The sequence below is a fragment of the Nannobrachium achirus genome (genome assembly GCF_963921795.1).
Source record: "Nannobrachium achirus genome assembly, chromosome: 6".
Taxonomy (NCBI): domain Eukaryota; kingdom Metazoa; phylum Chordata; class Actinopteri; order Myctophiformes; family Myctophidae; genus Nannobrachium; species Nannobrachium achirus.
The window spans coordinates 47,185,242-47,205,676 of NC_137815.1; the positions used below are offsets into that span (position 1 = coordinate 47,185,242).

A 20,435-nucleotide genomic window follows, 5' to 3' on the forward strand; every position below is an offset into this window, starting at 1 on the left:
TTGCATGTATGATTGATTGATTTGAACTACTGTCATGAAACCTTTTTCTATGCAAACTTCTAATACATTATTCAACCAATCAATCAACTAATCAATCAACTAATCAATCAATCAATCAATCAATCAATCAATCAAACAAACAAACAAACAAACACACAAACGTTAAATTATGTTATGCGACAAACAGAGCCATTTCCCGACAATGGACTGGCTGTGGGTCGGTGAAAGTTGTTCTCGGTTGTTCTAATCTACACCAATGAAGGCTGTCATCTAGTTGATTAAAACTGATCCTGGATATGTTCCTGGATATATGCCCATGTTTGGGCGTGGGGGCGTGGCACGCTAATCTACGGACGTTTTTCTGGGCCAATCAATGGCCAGTGTGAAAATAAACGATGTGTCTCATTGGCTAGATCAGCACGGGCCTCTTGACGTACTTAAACCCCGCCTCTCCGCGGTTGACACTGAATGGAAATTTCCACTAGCCTCTTCTTCTTATTTCCCTGAACGCCATTCGGAGAGTAACAGTAAAACGAGAAAGGACAACGGTCCTGCACCAACCAACTACATCAGAGAAAATTAACTAAAGGCTTAACTTAACTGCAAGAAAAAGATCTGTTTTAGGAAGGTGAGTAACAAATGCATGATTGTTGTATTGAATAATAGATGATTGTGTTTTGTTTTCTTTTTATTTCTGGACAGACAGTGGCACTTCTCTGTAGCTCAGATGCCGGGCGGGTGTATAATATATATCAAAACTGTTTCTGTCTACTATTTGTGTACTTAACTTAACTTTAACGATAAATACATAGGACAGATGAACAACTGCACTCTCTCCTTAGTTCTGGTGCATAGTAAGTAGCATTAGGAGTTCTCCCACACAACAGAAGTGTGTGTTGGGGGGATGGGCGATGGTTGTGGGACGTTTTAATAACATTACAGATTTTGACACTTTGGTTTTAATTTAATTTAATGGCCCTACTGGACTCTTCTTTTTTTATCTTCTTTTCACAAACCTCGCCCATTTTATTTGACAGGAGTTATGTGGAACTAGACGTAATTTGAATGAATGAATGACTGCCCCGCCCCTCACTGCCCATAATAACGGTATGCGCGTTAGGACACGCCCACGGAGTGTCATGTTACTAGTGTGTGGCGACTTCAGTTCAAACCATGATCTTTTTGTGTGTCAGTGGTGGAAAAAGTACTCAATACCGCAATATAAAAATACTCTGTTATATAAGTAAAAGGCACGTGGGTTCAAAATGTTAGTCTACTTGAGTAAAAGTACAAAAGTATTGCCATCAAAATATACTTAAAAATACCAAAAGTGAAAGTACAACAATGAAAATAGCAGATCTATAAAATAGGACTGAAGTGGTTAGTATTAGTTTATAACATAATAATTTCTATCTGCAAAGTAACTAAAGTTCAAATAATTGTATCAGAGTAAGGCCCATTCCCACTGGGCCAGATAACAGATACAAAAAATCTCTTTTTCCAGATATTTTTCCATTCAAAGTGGATGGTAGATACAGATCAGAAAATGTTTTGCCACAGATAAAAGTATCTGTGGCAAATATCTGTGGTAGATATTTTTTATCTGTATCTACCATCCACTTTGAATGGAACAATATCTGGAGAAAGAGATTTTTTTAATCTGTTATCTGGCCCAGTGGGAATGGGCCTAAAAAGTACAATATTTTCCTCAAAGATGTAGTGGAGTAGAAGTAAAATAATTGGAAATACTCCAGTGATGTAAAAGTACCTAAACATTGTACTTGTTGTACAGTACTTGAGTAAATGTACTCAGTTACTTTACACCACTGGCGTGTCTGTGAGTGAGTGAGTGTGTGTGGGTACTAGATAAGCCAAAGCCGCGCTAATGTGTGCGTGGGATAAGCTTGGTGTGTATAGCCTGTCTCCTTGCATTAATGTGATCAGATATCCGGTCTGTGGCGCCTGTGAACTCATACAATGATCCCCTTTTTAGGATCCTGATTCATTCATTGACTCAAGTCCACGTGGAATCTACTTCACCTTCTATTGTACACTCCCTGAAAGTCAACATGTCTCAACAGCACATCAGGTAGATATTTCCGTTCCTCGTTCATTGTAATTTACCATTTATATTGTAGGCTGAAACAAACAAAATCTAAAACTGCAAATCTACAAGCTCACAACACACCGCATCGTTAGGAGCTTGTGTGTCTAATTTATATTTGTGGTATGTTTTATATATTACAATGCATTTGCTTTTCCCCTCACAGCCTGCCGGCCAAGCTCATTAATGGAGGTATCGCTGGTATTGTTGGGGTTACATGTGTGTTCCCCATTGACCTGGCAAAGACTAGGTTACAGAACCAGAGACAAGGGCAGCAGGTCTACAAAAACATGTAAGTTCAGTTCTATCCTGGAACGTTGTCATTGGTATCTTTAAAGTTGTCATTAGTATTCAGTACTTGTGTGACACAGCTTTTTGTCAGGTGTGACACGTGGTCATTTTGAAAACGGTCACCGTGACACAAGTTTCAATGTTGATAATTTTAAACACATGGTTTGAGAAACTATGCCAACCAGACCATTATTTGTGTACCATTCCTGTCCAGTGAGTCTCCTAATCCTCTGGAATGTGCAGTGAGAGTGGAAATGTACCACCACATTAACCCTTTGAGCTGCCATCTTTGTTCTGTAGGGGAGTTACTGGGTTGTTGTGATATGATTATTATTTTTGCATAGATTTTTGTTTTACACTTCACATGGAAATGGATAATTGTTAAATTTCTCTTCATTTTTCTTTTGTAAAGGGTGGACTGCCTCATCAAGACAGTTCGATCTGAAGGCTATTTTGGAATGTATAGAGGTAAGATTCTAAAACATTTGTCTGTTTTCGGCCATAGAAATTATAATAATAATGTATTAATAATAAGAATAACAATTTATTGATGACTATTATTAGTATTATTATTAATAAAAAATGTTAAGCAGGTTTCATGTTCCTATCCTATAATTGTCTGGTATGACTTTGGGTACACAAATCAACTACCTAGATTTGGAATGTAATGTTTCTATATTTCAGTGCATGGCTTACTTATAAAAATGATTGGTGTTGTACAGAATATAGACAAATGATGTAATAGGCATTAGGCAAGACTGTCTCATGCAAACCAGATTAGCAACTTTGTCCCCTAGAAGATTGTTCTTCATTAACTGCTTAGTTGTTTTAATGTAATAGAAAACTAGGTTTAATGAGCTTCTTACAAGGCATATGGGGCCTTTAGCATGGGTCTCAATATTTGTGCGGAATGCGGTTTGTTTGCATCTGTGTTTTTCATATTACAGACTTGGGTCCCCCTGGGATATTGAGGGCTAGCCGATAAAGCGCAGCCACGCTGGAGGCAAAGCTTTTAAATGGTTCTTACAATACTGCTCTATTTAAACCTAGGCACAGTTACTGTTTTGTTTTTTGATTTCCTTATTTGTTCTGTATTTTGACCCCTTGACTAGATTAGCAAATAATTTACTTTCACTCTGTTTTGACTGTCCCCCCACTCTTCTATCTGTCATGAAATCCTCATGTCTTGACCACAGATTGTGCTCCCACAGCTTGAATGCTCTTGCAGATGCACTGTATTATGTGTTGTGAAAATGGCACATGCTATACAGTGCATGGCTTTGCTCCGATCCAAGTTTACTTCAAGTCTGTGAGGGCAGAAATTCTGGTCCTTTTTCGAGACGTGGATTCAGCCAGTCCTTTTACTAACCTCTCCAATTCCTTTTCATATAGTGCTAATGTCTAAATCTTTGTTCTTAACCATCATTAACCCACTTGACTGACTTGTAGATTCCATATAGATGTATTTTCATCATTCTCATAGTCCTTCAAGTATCAAGTTGATAAGAAAACCTCTTTCTGAATGTTTTCTGATGTTTTTTTCATTGACCATTACACTTAATGCATGTTTCTCACCCCTATCATATAAATAATTTTTCTTAATTAATCCCCCTCCATTAATCGTCACCGTGTCTGATAATACTGAGCTCTGCATTTGTTTTGTTTTGTATTTGATTATTCGTCTATTGATTACATTCAAATGATGGGATGATAATGGTGGGGAATGTTTTATGGTAATGTTGTGACATGTTGATAAGCTCCATTGGAAACACATCACTTAGCATCCATTTTTTGTATTCTCAGGTGCTGCTGTAAATCTGACCCTGGTCACGCCCGAGAAGGCAATCAAGCTAGCGGCCAATGACTTTTTCCGCCAACACTTGAACAAAGATGGGTAAGCAATACCGTTTGTCCCTTGAAAATAACCACGGTGCCTCAAAATACCTTGAGTTATCTAAGCCGTCTATCTATTTGCTTCCTCCAGGAAAGGGTTGACGGTGCTCAAAGAGATGCTGGCAGGTTGTGGTGCTGGCATGTGCCAAGTTGTCATTACGACACCCATGGAAATGCTCAAGATCCAGCTGCAGGACGCGGGCAGACTAGGTGAGCAAACGGGAACCATAGATCCCGCTATGTTTGACTTGCGTCAATGTCTTAACAATAGATCATCCGTCTATGTACTGTATTAAATCATTAATGTGTAATACTTCTCTACAGTAGCCCAGCAGAGAAAGCCAGTTGTGATGTCTCCCACTAAGCTGGTGGCCACCAGCACGGTGCTCAGCCGATCTTACAACGTGGGCCCAGCTCCCCGGGCGGTGTCGGCGACTCAGATCGCCAGGGAGCTGCTTCGAACCCAGGGCATCCAGGGGCTCTACAAAGGTCTGGGGGCCACCATCATGAGGTAAGACTCTCACTGATCGTTGTCTTTCACCATCAACAATCCTGAGACTTTGCCATTATGTCTGAAATGGGAATAAAAATGTAGCATTCTCATTGGTTTAAAACGGTGGTTCTCAAAGTGGATTCCAGGGACTCTGTGGGTTCCTTTTTAGAGGGGTCCAAATTGACCCATAGAGGTCTGTAACTCTTGACAGTATACAAATGGAACCAAACGGACCCATTTGTATACTGTCAGAGTTAAGGGGAGACATTGAAATGTAAAAGTTTGAGAAACGTTGGTTTAAAAAACATTCTAATATTTCACTCCTCCTTATAGAGATGTTCCCTTCTCCATGGTCTACTTCCCCCTGTTTGCCAACTTGAATCGCCTGGGTAAGCCCAGTCCAGAGGAGTCCTCACCCTTCTACTGGGCCTTCCTCTCTGGCTGTGTGGCTGGATCTACTGCTGCAATAGCTGTTAACCCATGTGATGGTGCGTTTCAGCAGTGCATTCACATCAGCAATGTTTGTGTCTTATTCTATGAAGCAGAATTATCATTTGTCATCAATTGTCATTGTTGGGTGTTACTATAATGTAGTTTTATCTCCCCCCAGTGGTGAAAACAAGACTGCAGTCTATGAACAAAGGAGCCAATGAGGAGACCTACAAAGGTGTTGTAGATTGTGTGAGGTAAGACTCGACAGAAGCACCCTTGCCCTATAGCTGCTGGTACTGTCTGTTGTTCCTGTCATTGTAACGTCTCCCTTATGTGTGCCTCCCCACAGAAAGATCATGCGGAACGAGGGACCATCTGCCTTCATGAAAGGCGCTGGTTGCCGGGCGTTGGTCATCGCCCCACTGTTTGGTATCGCCCAGGTGATGTACTTTGTTGGTGTTGGAGAGTATATCCTGGACAATTCACCCCTGGGGCGGCTGTCGCCGTAAGCACTACAGGCAACCACGCACCTACAGTAGCAGTTCTGATTGAAGTATATCGGTTAATAACTGGCAGCTACCTTCAGTAGAGGACCATCTCTGTATCCACAGATTAAAATAAGAACAGACTGCTCTTATTTGTCAGATGACCTTCAGTGTTCAAAAAGAGGAAGGGAAAAAACTAAAGTTTTTTTTTAGACTTCCTGTATGGTCAAATGGCTGTGTTGCACTTCCATACCTTCGTTTTACTTACTCAATGTGCTGTGACCAATTTTGGCATTTGAAGCCATCAGCCTTATTGGACTAGGAATTGAGAGATGCAGTGTTTTCTTTCTGATGCTAGGCAGTCCTTTTCGTTCTCTCCCTCTGTGAGGGAGTGGAGATGGGAATGACTTCAGCTAAGTGACAAGAATAATATACATATATTTTTGTTTTTCATATTTTTGGAATATGTAAATTACACTTTTGCATGGTTGGATACATTAGTGTGATTTCATTTTTTTTCTCTGTGAATTGCGACCTCGAGCCTTTTACTGATAAGTACTTGCAGTTTGGAGAAAAAAAGTGGCCTAACTTACAGTTAATATGCAGAAGACCTTTTTTTTTTTCATAAAGAAATGTGACTGATGACACTCCCATCTGAGTCAGGGACCACATGGTTCACGAAACCATTACAACCTGTTATGTACTTGATCTTGACTCTGCAGCAGTAGTTTATGAAACTATCAACAGCGTTTGAGTTTTCTTTTATTGCACCAATACTTGAGCTGTATTTATGCACCGTATGATGTGTGTTTGTCCTCATGACTTAAGGGGTTATTTTAAGTTGAGAGGGTAACATTAAAACTTGAAGCATCCTTTCCAGGTAGATGCTGACTCTGAAGTCAATCAATCATCTTTTTGGTGTATGCCTTAACTGAAGAGTTGAGATTTTTCTCATTGCAAAACAAACCTCATGGCCAAAAGAAGCACTCGCCAATACATGGTGCACGTTGAACTGTTACCATATTTTCTATGTATATTCTGTCTCTTGTTTTTGTACGGAAATATATTAAACTTATACCATGTGCCGTACCCGTGTTGTTAATGATGTTTTTATTGCCAGATCAATTTTACACCTCCCTCTTCAGGGATCGTTCTGGTTTAAATGGAAACGTAAAAGAAAAAGAAAAAAACATCACAGAACTTCCTAGGTTCTGGAAGGTTTCCGGTTATGGAAGATTCTGGGGTAACATTTAATAGTTGGAAGGAGTGACAAAAGGAGAGTAGGCTACTTTGTGTATTATATAATCCATCATGCTTTAGTAAATGATAAATGGTGCATTTATATAGTGCCTTTATCCAAGATGCTTTACAGAGGTTGTACATTACATTCACCCATACATTCATACAACGATGGCAGAGGAAACCATGCAAGGCACCGGGAGCAACTAGGGGTTCAGAGTCTTGCTTAAGGACTCTTCGACACTAACTCTGGGGGAGCCCGGGATCGAACTGCATGGGAACCATCTATGTTCTAATGATGGGTCCTCTACCCCTGAGCCACTGCTGCCCCGTAGTAAAAAGCAGAATGTTCGAGCCCTTGCTATGTAACCGATAAGTGCACATTGTTGTAATGCTTTCAACTCTTAACTTGGTTCAACTTGGAATTTAACACCTTCCTTTCTGTCAGCATGACTTGTGAAAAATGCAGATGATGCATGTAGCCTACTGAAGAACCTTAACTCCTTACATACACTTGGAAAGAAAAGCAAACTTTGAGACTGTTGAAACTACACACAAGATGTTTTGTAAGGAACCAATATTTGTTGGTTTTATTTCTGTTTACAGTATGTTATGAGCCCATATCAACTACATTATGCTACAATTCACATCTTATTGGCACACCAACAAAACATTTACATCCACAACAATTCACACAAAATGCAAACTAGATAGATCACTGTTATTGTTCACATAAAATATATATGCACCAGAAGAGTTTGAGTAGGGCATCTCAAAAGTTCATTAACATTTAGACCAGTTTGGACATTTACATAATGGCAGTTTGTCATCAGACTTCCACTTACCCTTTGGGAAGATAACATCAAGTTTGTGCTGAGGTGAAATACTTCTAGAACGGCCAGGCAAAGCACAGCAGATATATACATGTTGAAAAGGCTATGAATAGATTACTGCAGTGGTTCTCAAACATTTTGTGCCCAAGGCACACCAATGGGCAATTCAAAATCTCAAGGCACACTTGTATTCGCAGTGAAAATAGACAATCGACAAGTTCATAACGCGTCACATTGATGCATTGAGCTTGTTGATCTGCTATTTTTGAAGATTTGTGGAAAATATATAGCTTATATGTATTTTTTTTCTTTTCTTTTAAATGTTGATAAAATAGGGATTCCAGGTTGAAAACACTTCCAAATATATATTAGGATATAGCCTCTGTATTGGGAAATGAATGCACACAAAGTACTGATATAGTAAATACAAAATTATACAAATAATATTAGTTGTATACTGTATAATATTGCAATAATAATGTGTGGTTGTCACAAAATCCCAAGGCACACCTGGACTTGTCTCACGGCACACCAGTTTGCCACGGCACACCGTTTGGGAACCACTGTATTACTGTACCCACTACCTGAAGGCTTGTCTGTGTGAGCCTTTAACCTCTGGTGGAATAACAGGTACATGCACATCTGCATAGTAGACACAAAATGAGCTTCATGCAGCAAAAGGTAGCGATAATCCTCAAAACATTTAAGCATACAACTCAATAGAACGGCGTTAGGCCGTTTACACAAAAAGGGCTTTAAAATATATTGAATAAATAATGTTAATTAATGCCAGATACCTCGGTGTCCGTATTTACAGCAATACTCATCAGACATTCATTCCTGCGTCAAAAAAAGGCATTATGTGCCAGCGACAGTATGGTAACCAATGGAGAACACTGGCAGAGTAACAAGATGATGTGAAATCCAAAGGATGTTACAGGGTAGTGCCAAAATCTGAACGTATGCTATGGACATGAACATAGAAAGTAACTTGTGTTTCAGTGCTGGTATAGTTTGAGAGACTGTGTATAACATTAGTGGTCCGTTATCTTGTGCTGTATTTGGTCCTCGATGCTGGGATGGTTGGGGAAGTCCAGTTGGTGGGGGTTGGGGACACGTTGACAAGTTGTTTCGCCATTGTCAGGGAAGCAGACATTGTCTCAATTAATTTTAAGTCCAGGCTCTAGACTCATTTATTCAGTGCTGCCTACAACCAACATTAACTCCAATCCTACCAGCCATTCTATTCCATTTGGACTTCTGACTTGTGTTTTAACATATTAAAGAAGATACATTTGGCTTTGTGAAACTCAGTAAACCTCTCGACCAAATTGCCCTGGACTTGTAAATTATATTGAAAATGGTCCTTGGTCCGGTATATCCCTGCACAAATGCGTTGATTACACAGGCGGGCTGAGAGGTCTGTGTGGAGGGCTGGCTGGTAGGATGGGAGGTGGCCACAACTCACCGCCTATATGACCTCTCTGCTGTTTCTGATTGCACAACAGAGGACCATACTGAAGATCATCCCTATAATCTGAGGAAGAGAAAGATAAACAGAGGCTTCAGGATTCAGCTAATCCTGTTCAGAAAAAGGTGTGTTCAGGTGTGTGCAACTAATGCAAAGTTCAAAAAGCATCTTACATAGCATTATATTTAGAGAATGTCAAAGGATACAAACATCCTCACCATTACTCCTGCGGTACCAATTCCAACATATCCAATGATGTACAGCTTTTCGTTGAAAAAGTCTGTTATAGCAGTCAGGCAGTCCTGTGTACAACATTAATTATTTACACTTGTTTTTAAAGATACTGTAACGTCTCATTGCCTATAATCATTCTTATATTTTACATCCAACTAATCAAGATTAAGACATTTAGGATTGTGTTTAAATTCATTCTCTTGACCCATCATACAGTATATTAGAATTGCTGATCCTATATAAACCAGTTAGTCCCTGTTTAAAAAAGTGTCATTACATTCTTATGGTAGAGGAAAATGCAATGGATTTTTGTGGAACAGCAATGATGTGGTTTTAATAGTGGTGAAATACTGCCACTGTGTGGCAGAACAGTGTTACAGCAAGGATGAGAGCTCTACCTTGGTTTCTCCTTCACCTTCAGGACATAGAGTAGAATCCGGTGTGGAGCCCCCACAGCAATTCAGCTAGATGCACAAATGAACAAGAAACAAGGAAAAAAATGTTTAATTTCTAGTAACGATAAGTGACATATCAAGGAAGAAACTGCATCAATGAGGACAATCTGTATTTTGCTTACAACAGTGTGGTACATGGATGCTATCGAGGTACTGTTGGCATCGCCGGTGTCAGAAATTGAGCTGCTGTAAAACTTCTGGACCTCCTCGACAATCTGAGATAGATGACAGGGAAATCGGTCAATGATAACATTGTGAATATAGTCATTATTCTATATCAATTTGATTCAGAAAACAACTACTTTTGTACCTGATCCTTGTTTAGAAATCCAAAGACGCCCGCTGCAACCTCTGCACCGAAGATGATCACGAGGCAAGCAAAGAACTGAAAAAGACAGGGAGAATGATGACACTGTGTAACTGGAACCATTACTCTCATCACGGTGGGTGTGTGTACCAATGTTGCAGCAATCATTCAGATTGACTGCAATGGCACAAGGTGTTTTCAAGGTGTCTGTATGATAGCCTTACAACTCCTGAGCAGAGCCTGTTTGTTTTTTCCCTGTATTAGTGGCATCCGCTATTATATCCTGACCTAATGTCAGCAGCACTGCCCTGCCCCTGCATCTGTTTAAACTGCCCTGTACTGTCTTGTTAGTCAGTGTGTCATATCAACATTAACTTTAATTATGACACCACATCAAAATAAAATATTCCAACAGATTTTGACTGTCCAATATACATAACCTTTATTTCTTTTTCTTCTTAAGAAATATTTTTTCTTTCACCTCAGGATGTAATGATCATTAGACTTGGAGTCAGAGCAACTATATCCCAGACTCCATCCCCAGTCAATTGTGAGATGTGAGAGGACTTACATTTTCCTTCCCTAATTGTTGTTGGTTTTTGTTCATTTGAGTTTGTATTTTTGTATTATCTTAAAAATCTATAAACATATCCTAAAACAAGGAAACCTAAAAGTGTGCATAGTTCATGTGCAGTACCCTCTGGTTCAAAAATGTGCAAACAGAGTGACATAGCCTACTGTGCAGTACATACAAACAGACATCATCATTCATTTCACAGTCAGCACATTTTGTACACTGCAACCCACCGATGAAAGAAGACATTGAGACTCGCGTACAGCCCCGAAGCAACCAAAAAATCCAACCAGCATCATGAGCCCACCTGCACCGATGAGGATGTAGACAGCTAGAGGAGAAGGAGAATGGATACAATTAAACAAAATCTTTATCCCATGATTTTGTAACCCATTTCTTCCTGTGTCTATAATTTAATGTAATCCTGGGCGCTACACTCCCTCTGCCAACCTGGGGAGAGCAACGTACTGACCTCATGCTTCCTTTTATGCATGAGGAGTCCAAGTCGCTTCTTTTCACCTGGCGGGGGAAGTTTCCCGGGTTGGACGTAACGCGTGGAAGGAACACGTTATTCCAACCAGTTCCTTTTCCCTCCATCAGGCGCCCCGGCTGGACAGGGGGAGGCAGTATAGAGACCAGGATTACTGCATGTTTTTGTGAGGGTACCTACCCTAGGGGACACGGGGAGAACATGCAAACTCCACACAGAAAGGCCCTTTTGCCAACCCCACCTATATGTGTGGTTGGTGTGGTTGATGTCGTAGTAATAGAGAGGAATATTGTGAGCCCTGAGTGTGAACACCTGGCTGCCATTCAGACACACGCCTGAGGGTGGCAGAATGTTGCAATTGCTGAAGTTATCATGAAGGGATTGTTGTGTAGAGTCTAGGCCTACATGAACTGTAAAGTGTAGGTGGAAACTCACTTTGTGTTGCTGACTGAGAATTAACTGGCATGCATCAAGATGAAAGAGATGTGAAAACAAAGAAACGGCCTGTCATAACTTCAAAGGAAACAGGCCTGGTCTCTTTTTTCTCAAGGCTCCATTGTTCATTGTAAAAAGAAAAGAAAAAAAAGGAGTTCCATCATAGTGACTGCTCTAGACATATCCTGAATAGCATGGAATTCAATTCTCTACAAGGATAATAATAATAAAATCTGTTTTTTGATCGGTTGTATGGTGTGGTGCATGTGATGTTTGCTTTACATGCAAAAGGAGCTGGTCTCAAGCCCCAGGGGAACCATTGATTTTAGAGTGGCAGTACAGCTTTAACCCCACAGCTTCCTGCTGCTGGTGCCTGCTGGAAATGGCTGATTATGTGCTGTGGTACCTCTCTAGGAATCCAGCCCACACATGTCTGACTCACAGGTGTAAGTACCAAAATTACTCTTTGGTGTATGATGAAGAAATCTACAATTGTTCTTTTAAAGGAAATGCATTCGATTTTTTTGAGCGGTGGTAAACCACTCCTAAGAGTGGCTGTGCGTGTGTCTGTAGCCTTTTTCCTCAGCGTTTTGTCATAGCAAAATGTGTGTACGTACGTAGCATCATGTTTGTCTAGTGATGTCATATGTCGTATGTCTGTAGCCTTTTTCCTCAGTGTTTTGCCATAGCAAAACGTGTGTGTACTGTGTAGCATAGCCTGTACATCCTAGACTCAAATCCTAGTCTGAAGTCACTTCACATTGGGTGTGATTTTTTTTCTATTGCTGCTTTTCCTCTATGAAAGATGTACACAAACCTCTACAGTGTTTTGTTAAACATGTATGTGTACTAGCCTACTAGGGCTATCACAATTATGACATAATCATCTAATCGCAATTATTTGACATAATCATGATTATTTGACATAATCGCGATTATTTGACATAATCGCGATTATTTGACATAATCCTCATAATCGTTTCCATGTTGAAAAATATTCATATATTTATTTAAAAAGTCGTGGAAATAGCAGATCTACAAGCTCACAACGCATCGCAACGCGTTGTGAGCTTGTAGATAGGCTATTACCACTATCAATGTCAGTAATTTCTTTGTATATTTAGGTTATGTGTCATATCTACCATGTGCAACTTCAAAGCCTAAAAGCCAAACAGAAATGTAATTGTCAACGACAAAAACACAATTAACTTGTTAATCGCAATTATTTGAGTGACAATTAATCGTCATGTAAAATGTCATAATCGTGACAGCCCTAATGTGTAGGCCTATATAATTTTCCTCAAACTAGTACTAAGCCAAACTAGACAGTCAAGCACCCCGGATGTCTAGAGCCCCTGGGCAATGACACCCCTAACATTAACAGGGAGCCAGACAAGTGAGCTGACAGCAGGTCCGACGAAGACTATAGCAGCACTGCTGGGGTCTCATCTGTTGCAACAAGATGTTCACTGCAGGCTGAGAGCCGCGATGGCGTCACCTCCCCCGTGCAACTCCCTTGCTCCCGTCCCTGGCTACCAACCCCCTTGCAGTGTAACTGTACACCAGGGCGGTCTCTAAGGTCCATGTTAAGGGCCTAATTAGTTTTGCGGGCAGGAACTGCAGCAGCAATTTAATTAATCCACATGGGGAGATGTTCGCTGTTGTTTTCTTGCTACGAACAAAAGGGGAGATAAGGAAGAACGCAGAGCAGACAACTGGAGGGAAGTGGAAGATATAGAGACATAGCACCTCAAAGCAGATCATCTGGTTCAGCAATGGAAACCATCATGGGAAGGGAAGACAGGTTCTATAAACAAGAATTATATTTTAAGCCAGAGTTGGCCTGTGATGGTTTCCACCACTTAAGCTCTGGCTTAATATGCACCATAATATTATTAACTGCAGTCGTCCTTTTCCCATTTGAAACTACTGATATCTTGGTTAAAGGTATCGGTTGCACAGTTGGAAATGCAAATCAATGAGCATTGAGTGTGCAAATGGCCCTCTGTCTGTCTCATAGAACACACACATGCGCACACATGCGCATACACACACACGCACAAACACACACACACAGACGCACGCACGCACGCACGCACGCACGCACGCACGCACACACACACACACACACACACACACACACACACACACACACACACACACACACACACACACACACACACACACACACACACACACAATTTATGCACATACAATGGCTGTTTTGACTCAGCTCATTTTACCCACAGCACAATGCAGTCAAAAGTGGTGAGAGAATGGAAAGTGAATCACCCGCAGGGAATGCAGCTACCTTTCCCTGTTATGGTATCACCATGTTTAATCTTGCAAGGTCTCCTTGCCACAGTGCATATAGGCAGCCATGCCATTCTGTTCCTGAAGCCAGGATAATATTTATGTGGTTGCTAAGGCTCCCCTGGAAGATGACACAACAATCATCTCCAAAATGATATTGTTATATTGCTGCAGGATATTACTACTTTACACATTTATGTATCCATTACAGATGACTTAATTATAACAGTAGACAGATTACTGCCTTCATAATTAGTAGAATGTCATTTTACATTTTACAGATCAGGTACTGTGATAGTCTGAGAGGATGGGTGGACATTATGATGAGGTATGTAAACTAAGCTAAGCATAATATCATTCACAATCAAATCCGGAGGATTCATTTGACTGTGAAAGTGTTTAAACTGTCATAGACATGCTACTACTACAGCATGGCAAGGAGAGGTCCTTCACCTGCCCCACCCAGTGAAGCGTTATTTGGAATTGCACATGAGTTCTCATGTGCAATTCCAAATAACGCCCCAGTGAAGTGTCTTTCCCCCGAGGCCAGCAGGCAGTTCAGAGAAAACATGGCAGACAGCTGATGAAGTGAAGTCACCATTTTAGGTCATGTTCTAAATGGGAGTAACAAGGCCACATTCTAGTCATCTAGGCCCACTCTCTCTCATTGAGAGAGAGAGAGAGAGAGAGAGAGAGAGAGAGAGAGAGAGAGAGAGAGAGAGATGGTGGGTGGGTGGGAGAGAGAGAGTGAGAGAGAGAACACCCTATTGTATGGAATACTACAAAACGACGGCACAGTAAATGGTCTCTCGTATTCGTAATACAAGACCTTGCCTGGTCTGAGGCCTGCTGTGAAAGACCCCTTGTGGAAGAAGAGATCAGCAAATTGTCTAGTCTAGTGTTTTGCTGCGGTGTCACTCCTTATTCAAAATCAATCAAAAGCCACAGCTGTACTAAGTGGTGTGTGTGAACCCATGACCTTTTGAGTCTAGAGACAGAAGGGTTCATTAATTGACTAAAAGATCCTTTTAGCCAGTCTAATATTTAAAGGGGGACATCCATCAGCTTAATAATTAATGTATGTTATTCCTATGGTAGAAAGGTCTGAACATGGACAGTTCTCTCCCAAATAAGAAAAGTTCACTCAAACTTGCTTTTATACTGTACTTAGTTCTGACCTTGCACTGTGAATTGTAATGGTGGCCCTGTTCTGAGTGCTATTTCGGGAGATATTGCCACTCACGCCTCTCAGGCAATCACAAAGTCAGGTCGGAACTAGCTGTCGTCAGCTGTTAGTAACTCCATAGTTTTTGTTTTCTTCTCTTTCTAACAATAAATATGAATAATGAAACTGAGGGTATTGTGACATTGGCACTGGGGTGATGGTCTATGGATTTTTGATAGATGGATTGAATATTCTATTAGACAGAAAAAGCAAAACAACACAATGCAAAATGCAAAACACTTTGTCTAAAAGGATTGCACCAAAAAAACCATTGCCAATGTCTTACAGTATACTGTAGCACAACCTTGATAGTATTATTGCTAAAACGTCATCATGCATAAACTCTGAAACTGTATAGTCATTCAACATTTTTGAGCAGTGCTAACTGCTCCTACTTCTGGCTTTGTGTGTATGTAGGAGTGTCCGACTGTCCGTATGAGCACGGAACTCCATGTATGGAGATTAACATCTAAGATGAACTAACATCACGGACAGAACGACCCATGCAGGGTGATAGGTACGTGTGTCGTGGTTGATATCATGCGATATCACTTCGTGATTTTTATTATCTGAAACTGCATGGTTGTATAATATTTTATCTTACAGTCAAATGGGCTTTATTCAGAACCAAACTACATACCCTTTTCCAGTGGGAATAACAAAGAACAAACACGTTTATTTTCAAACTATTACATTGAATAGATTAAATCTGTGTGATCTGTGTGTACAGTGTTCTGACATGAGGAGCCAGATACATGTCCAGCAGAAGGTTGTTCTTCATTTCATCCAGTAGTTTGAGACAAGAGGCGTACTTGGATTCGTAGAACGTAAAGATGATGTCACGCACTTGTGTGAGTGCTTTGATCGCATGTACAGTAAAGGATGGCCTCTCACATACCTATAAAGAAGGTCTCAGGAGCGCCATCGCCTGTCAGGAGTTGGGAGGTGTCTGGGTCAAACCTCAGCCATAGTCCTACAGCCAGCACCAAGGAGCCCGACAACTGGGAACATAAAATAAGACGAATTACGCAATGATGCACACATTTTAAGACACATTTGCAAATTACTAAACAGTCACGGTAAGACATTTTCTTATTATTATAATTTATAATCTTATTCGTGATATGTGAGGTGTTCTTCTCCATGGTGAGATATGGCGGTGAGAAAGTGAGAAACAAACTGGCAGGTGTGACGTGCCTAATGAGTCTCACCTCATCACAACACCACAGCATGTGGCCCACTGAACATCATTAACACCCTGGGCAAACTTTGCCAAAAATAAACCCATCGATTGAAACCCAGTCATATAAAATGGCGTCGCCCTGAGTCAGTTAATCCATCTGTCCTCCAGAAAGGCTCAGAAAATAACATACCTCCTTACAGCAATAACCCCAAAACCAAGCAAATAGCGTTGAAATCCACAATTCTTAAAAGATGAAAGTTGACAATTAAAAGAATATTCTCTTTCAAATGGTGTGAAAATGCAGTTCTGTTAAAGTTCCATTTTTTGTATCCACATCCATATGTGAACAAACATTTATGGGTTGAAAGAACATTTGAAATACATGTTAAGTCTGTCAACTAGTATCTATTGTACAGGACGGCAGCAGCACCAAGCCTGGAGCAGCATGCACCTGAGGTGGTATCATTTCAAAGCTAGGCCCAGAAAGCTAAGCTCAGAGAGGAACATTGGATTCTAATAATATGGGAATAAAACCGAATTCAAGGATTGTAATAATAACCAAATTATAATGACTTTATTCGACTATTATAATATCCTGGTCTCTTTATACTTGTTGGTGCATATACTTTCCAACATGACCATGCACTGTGCACATTATCTGGAACCTGTTTGACTTGGTACAGCAGCTAGAGCAGTGGTTCCCAAACATTTTACTGTAGCTCAAGACCCAAAAGAGAAATTAGACCTTTGCCCGGGACCCAAACTAATGAAAACAGCAGATCTACAAGCTCACAACGCACCGCTTCGCGATGTGTTGAGAGCTTATAGATCGGCTATTTTCAATAGCCCTACCTTTCATTTATTAATGAAATGACTTACTTTTTTGTTTTACTCATGAAAAGCTATTTTTGGGAATGTTTTGAAATAATTAAAAACAAAATGTAGGAAACAAAAATTAAGGGATCCATAAAAATGTGTCTGTGACCCACAAATGGGTCCTGACCCAGTGCTTGGGAACCAGTGAGCTAGAGAATAGAAAAGTGGTAGTAGTCGCTGGTATTTCAATAGGAGTATCATATCCAACCCCAATCAGCGTCACCAACAGCAACAGTGCCCCATCTCCCATGGTGTATTTCAGCCACAGGCTGTGCCAGCCTCACAGGACTTGGGTGATGTAACTCACATCGGCTGGCATCGGCTGTCTACTGGCACTATACCCCAAAATGACACTGTACTGTACGCCCCTTTTGGCTTGGCTGACAACGACACTGCTTTTAGTCCCAAACCTCTGCAGACAAAGAGTCCATTCTCTGATTGTGTGACACCACTTTAGGGACAAATGATTGGTTTACAGGGATATAGATCAGCTGGAGGCAGCAACGTAAACCAAAGAGGCCATATTAATTGGATGTAAAACATACATATCCAACTATTAAGTCAGTGACTTGGGTCAGCAATGCCATCTTTCATGAACTACTATGTTACTACAGTGTTAAACTACATTCACAAATAAGATGGGCATGAAAGTGAAAGATCTGATATTTTATGATGTTCTTTAGTTGATACATCATGACTTTGGAATAGAAAGGCTTTGTATATATAAATATATAATCTTTAGTAGCCTAATGCCCATCAACTGAAATACAAAAATGAATTAAAATTCGGATCTGTATGATCTGATTGTCTGTGTAATGTGCCCCTGTAGACTACAACCAGTAAGACGCCTAAGGGCGAAAAGCGACGTCGCGCCATCGGTCTTGGTCATCTGTCTTGGCCATATATGGATTCTGTTAGTGTGGTTCTCCTAACAGGGCATCATCTGGGATACATTCCCTTTTATGCCCATATATGGAGATCCCTGCTCTGAGTATCTGACATCACTGTGATGTCACTTGTGATGTCACAGTGATGCGTCAGGTCAGGGGAACCACAGTGTCAGGCGTACGTAACCCGTCCGGATGGACGTCTACGGACAAGCTGTGACGGTTCTGATAGTAAACTGCGACCTACGGTCGCAATTACAAGGTTAGAACTTTTAGCGAGACCTGTTGTTTTTAGTCATGCTACAAATGATCCTTAAAAATGGGACACACGGCAACACACATGAGCAATGTTGAGATAATACAACATCTTGTGATAACAAACACCGCTCAGTGATGTGCCCAAAACAGATTAACCCCAGTGTAAACCCAACACATTCCCAGACATGGACCAGGGAAAGTCACATCACAATGCCAAATTGGTCAAGAGAGGGGGGAATCGGAACAGTGTATGGCTTTCAGCTATGTTGGAAATGTAACAACAAACTGCAGTTCTGCTATGTGTGTGCTGCATTATCACTGCTAAGACCACTAAAAGTAACTGTGGGCTATACATTGAGAATGGAATTTTGCTTATATACATCTAGCCTACAAATAGTATAGCCTACTTAATAGTTGTAAAACTGTCCCCATCTGTTAACACATTGCAGTCTAAGACTACTGACTTGACAGGCTATTACATGAAATTAGATATTACCACCAGGTCTACAAAGTGGATTAGGTATACCCTCAAGGAGAAACATTCAGCATCTCTCTTTCGTTAAATGGAAAGAGACAACGAGGGGTGGTGAAGAGAAGGGGGGGGGGGGACTGCACGCCCACAGGATCAGATTCAGCACCCACTCAAGGGCTGTCGGTGGGATGTTGGAATAAACACTATCATTCTATCATTCAAGGTGTTTATATATCCTAAGCCATACAGTGTCAATATTTTAGTAGCCTATTGCGCATGCATGTTACAAGCTAAGTAGACTAGCCTATAGAAAGGTTTTTAGTAAATGAAAGAGGAATGTTTTCTAATTGCCTAGTAACAGCCTACTGTATCCAAACTGAATTTGCACACATGCACGCGGTTAAAATCGAGATTAATGATTACACCGCGGTGATACATTTCTGCGGCTGGGAAGAACAAAGGTTACAATTCAACGAACAAAGAAGAGTCTGCACCAATGAATGCAACATTGTTTCCATGCATCAACCATTTCAGAAGCGGTCTCTTACCCAAAATATGAAGTTGAAAGCGAACAGAAGATATTTCACGCATTTCATCCCACCCTGCACTTTGCCCATGATGCCAGATGATGATGTGGGTCCTCCTATCCGTAAGGGACTTGAGTCTGCCGCCAGTCTCTCGCTCTCCTCTCTCCCTGCCTCTGTCTCTCGACTTCGATCTCCAAATGCGCGACTCTTCCAGCTAGACATAAACCATGCGCCGATCAGATCTGCACCGATCTGCACCGCTACTCCACGAGTCCACAAATGAAAACATTGGCTTGACTGTTAGGTCGGACCGGGGCGCGCTTTCTTTCTTGGACCGCCCATTTCTGTGCAGGCCGGGCACGCAGTTAACAGTTTATCATCAGATTAAAAAAATAAAAATAGTTATTGTTAGACTGATGAAGCGACCGTCCATCCATTCCGACATCTTTGTGAATAATGTTTTTTGATTTCTCAATATGACAAAAATATTCATACAAATATCCCTCCCCACACACACACACACACACACACACACACACACACACACACACACACACACACACACACACACACACACACACACACACACACAAATGGCAATAGATATATTAAAATTAAATATTTAAAGAAATAACATTAATTCTCAATAGTGTGTTTCTATAAAATACAAAACAAACAAAAAAAACAAGACAGAGTTTAGTGACAAAAAAGGTTAATACTTTATTTTCTGATTAGTAGGCCTAATAATTGCTATAGAGAGTTTGTTGAGTCACAGAGGTCTCCCTGTCTCTCCAGATCTTTAATAAACTGAAAATTCATTTTCAGGTAGGTGACACATTTTCAGCCAATCGGAAAAGAGTAGGCCTACCCATGTTCCGGTTCCAATTGTGTAGGGTTTATTTGTGTCATCACTTCCAATTTCACTGTTTAATCTGTATCGTGACTGAGTTCTCCATCC

General features: G+C 40.7%; 2 protein-coding genes across 2 annotated transcripts; one reads left to right on the forward strand and one right to left on the reverse strand.

Annotated features, from left to right (window-relative positions):
- The first annotated feature begins 525 nt into the window (after positions 1-525).
- slc25a55a (solute carrier family 25 member 55a) lies at positions 526-6,579 on the forward strand. The gene is made up of 10 exons (XM_080728732.1): positions 526-628; positions 1,994-2,089; positions 2,271-2,396; positions 2,808-2,863; positions 4,199-4,289; positions 4,380-4,498; positions 4,613-4,799; positions 5,115-5,269; positions 5,392-5,467; positions 5,563-6,579. Exons 2-10 carry the CDS (start codon positions 2,070-2,072, stop codon positions 5,720-5,722), a joined length of 990 nt encoding a protein of 329 aa, XP_080584858.1. The 5' UTR covers positions 526-628; positions 1,994-2,069; the 3' UTR covers positions 5,723-6,579.
- A 2,662-nt stretch (positions 6,580-9,241) lies between these two features.
- LOC308286689 (tetraspanin-2-like) lies at positions 9,242-19,576 on the reverse strand (the record flags this gene model as incomplete). The annotated part of the gene is made up of 8 exons (XM_080727786.1): positions 19,499-19,576; positions 16,173-16,275; positions 11,045-11,142; positions 10,241-10,315; positions 10,053-10,145; positions 9,874-9,939; positions 9,460-9,543; positions 9,242-9,307 (listed from the first exon to the last, which is right to left on the reverse strand). The coding sequence occupies exons 1-8, from the start codon at positions 19,565-19,567 to the stop codon at positions 9,242-9,244; spliced, it is 654 nt and encodes a 217-aa protein (XP_080583912.1). The 5' UTR covers positions 19,568-19,576.
- Between the last annotated feature and the right edge of the window lie 859 nt (positions 19,577-20,435).